Source organism: Fukomys damarensis, unplaced genomic scaffold (assembly GCF_012274545.1).
Source record: "Fukomys damarensis isolate Sample0158 unplaced genomic scaffold, DMR_v1.0_HiC HiC_scaffold_24, whole genome shotgun sequence".
NCBI lineage: Eukaryota > Metazoa > Chordata > Mammalia > Rodentia > Bathyergidae > Fukomys > Fukomys damarensis.
Genome location: NW_022900936.1, coordinates 12,942,239 through 12,944,325, shown reverse-complemented (window position 1 = coordinate 12,944,325; position 2,087 = coordinate 12,942,239). Strand labels below are relative to the sequence as shown.

Below are 2,087 nucleotides of genomic sequence, written 5' to 3'. Positions count from 1 at the left end.
AGCAGATTAAATTTTCAGAGTACACTTTTCTTGTAAGAAAATCAAAATCAAATCAGATTATTTAGATTCTTTCTTTATATTGATAAAATCCCAAAGACTTCACTCAAATATTTATTGAAATATTTATATATATATATATATATATATATATAATTTTTATTGTCAAAATGCATCCTTCTACAGTTACAAAAAAAAGATAATAAACTCAATTTCCTCAAATTGCTAATTTTTCTTAGATCATAGCTTTATTTTCCTTCTTAGAACAGCTCAGGAAAAGTAGATTAAATATAATGTCCCTTGAGGAAATATCTATTTTTTAAAACATGTTAATTTAATATACAAGAAGGGAAAAACCTCCTGGGAAAGAAGATAAAGGAGTTAGGATTTCTAATTCCTGTGCTGAAAAACAGGGACATCAGAAAGCCATTTAGTTCCCTTTACACTGCTGACTAAAGCCTTCATTTTAACCTTCATTATAAATGGAGTGCATTAGTCCCTAAGCTCTTTTTAAACAATTAATACTAACCTTCTTCAGTCTTTTCCTGGTTCCCTTGAAAAGCAAAAGTTGATTTGTATTTATTCAGTGTAATGGATCAGTATTTCATTCTAAATCGAACCATATAAGCTGGTCTCTCTGTGAGATATAAACATCATGCTCATCTACACGCATAATGCGATGACACAGAGAAATCACAGCTGTAAAATAAGTCTTTAGCAAAGTCATTTTGAAGTAACTAATACAAGGAAGAGATGCATAAACCATTTTAGAAAACAAACTCTCGTACTTCCTAGAACAACGAAAGCAGTGTGTATAATATCTCACTCGACTGAAACAGCTTATAGATCATAAATGATGGTTCCTGTAATTAATGCTAGGCAGTTGAGGAAGCCAAATTAACAGTCCTTTGAGTTCTAGTTGTAGAAAGACATGAACATTTTAGTCATTTGCACGGTTTTATGCTTAAAGGTAAAAACACAGACAACTACACATACTGACTTTTGGAATAGATGCTTGGTGACTTCTTTTCCATATGAAAACTCTTCTGAGTGGTCCTATGGGATGGTACAGAATATCTGTACCTACTGCTCTTTTCTGTGCAACAAAAAACACAAGAAAACAGTCCCCCTGAAGCAATCAGCACCAGCGCTGTGGTCCAGCCTATGTACAGGGCTTCTCCGAGCTCACGTTTCTGGCCAGGATCCACTACTGGGTTGTAGAAGTCTCTGATGATGGAATTAGCCACCCAGGACACAGGGATGAGCACCACAGTGCCTGTGATGTTGAAGAGGATCCCGGAGATCAACAGGATGCGACTCTTCACACTGTCATCGTCCCCAGTCAGTCTGGTACACTTCATGCCGAGGATGGCTGTCGTAAAAGCCAAGAAGGACAACACAGACGCAGCGCACATCAGTCCTCTGGATGCCTGTAGGTCTGGAGAAAGAGCCAGCAGAGAATCGTAGACTTTGCACTGCATTCTGATGTTAGCGTGCCTCATGCAGTTCATCCATAGTCCTTCCCAGAGGTTTTCAAAAACCACTATGTTGCTTCCAATGAAGGCTGACACTCTCCACTGGGGCATGATGGTGACAGCCAGTGTCCCAACCATGCCAATACCACCAAGCACCAGTCCGGCTATCTGCAGGACATAGGATGCCATCCTTTACCCAACTGCAACACTGAGCTGGCAGCTCTGCTAGGGAACAAAATTTTGTGCTGCAGAATGAACAGTTTTCCTGTAGTAGTAATGAACTCAGGACCCAGTGCTTCTCCAAGTAAAAACTGCCTTGCTTTTAGCGAGGTAAAATCCAGTATTGGCTGAGGAAGTGCCCCCTCTAATGACTCCAACAGGTAAACTTGCAAATCAGGTAGGACAACTTTCTTGGCCACTAAGTGGGGGAGGGTGACTCAGGTGTGTCCAAACCAAAGACATATAAACATTCTCTGTACTTCTCGGTTCTCCAAGAAGACAGTGGTATGTTTACCTACAGCCATAATTATGAACGCTTGCACAATCATCATGGAAGGAGCCCGTCTCTGACAACGCTAAAAGTGCATCTTGTACAGGTGATTCTAAAACTCTCAG

At 39.7% G+C, this 2,087-nt stretch overlaps 1 protein-coding gene across 1 annotated transcript; it reads right to left on the bottom strand.

Moving 5' to 3' along the window:
* Positions 1-271: 271 nt before the first annotated feature.
* On the bottom strand, positions 272-1,835 carry Cldn8 (claudin 8). Its single transcript, XM_010608592.1, has one exon. The coding sequence runs from the start codon at positions 1,659-1,661 to the stop codon at positions 984-986; it is 678 nt and encodes a 225-aa protein (XP_010606894.1). The 5' UTR covers positions 1,662-1,835; the 3' UTR covers positions 272-983.
* Positions 1,836-2,087: the final 252 nt, after the last annotated feature.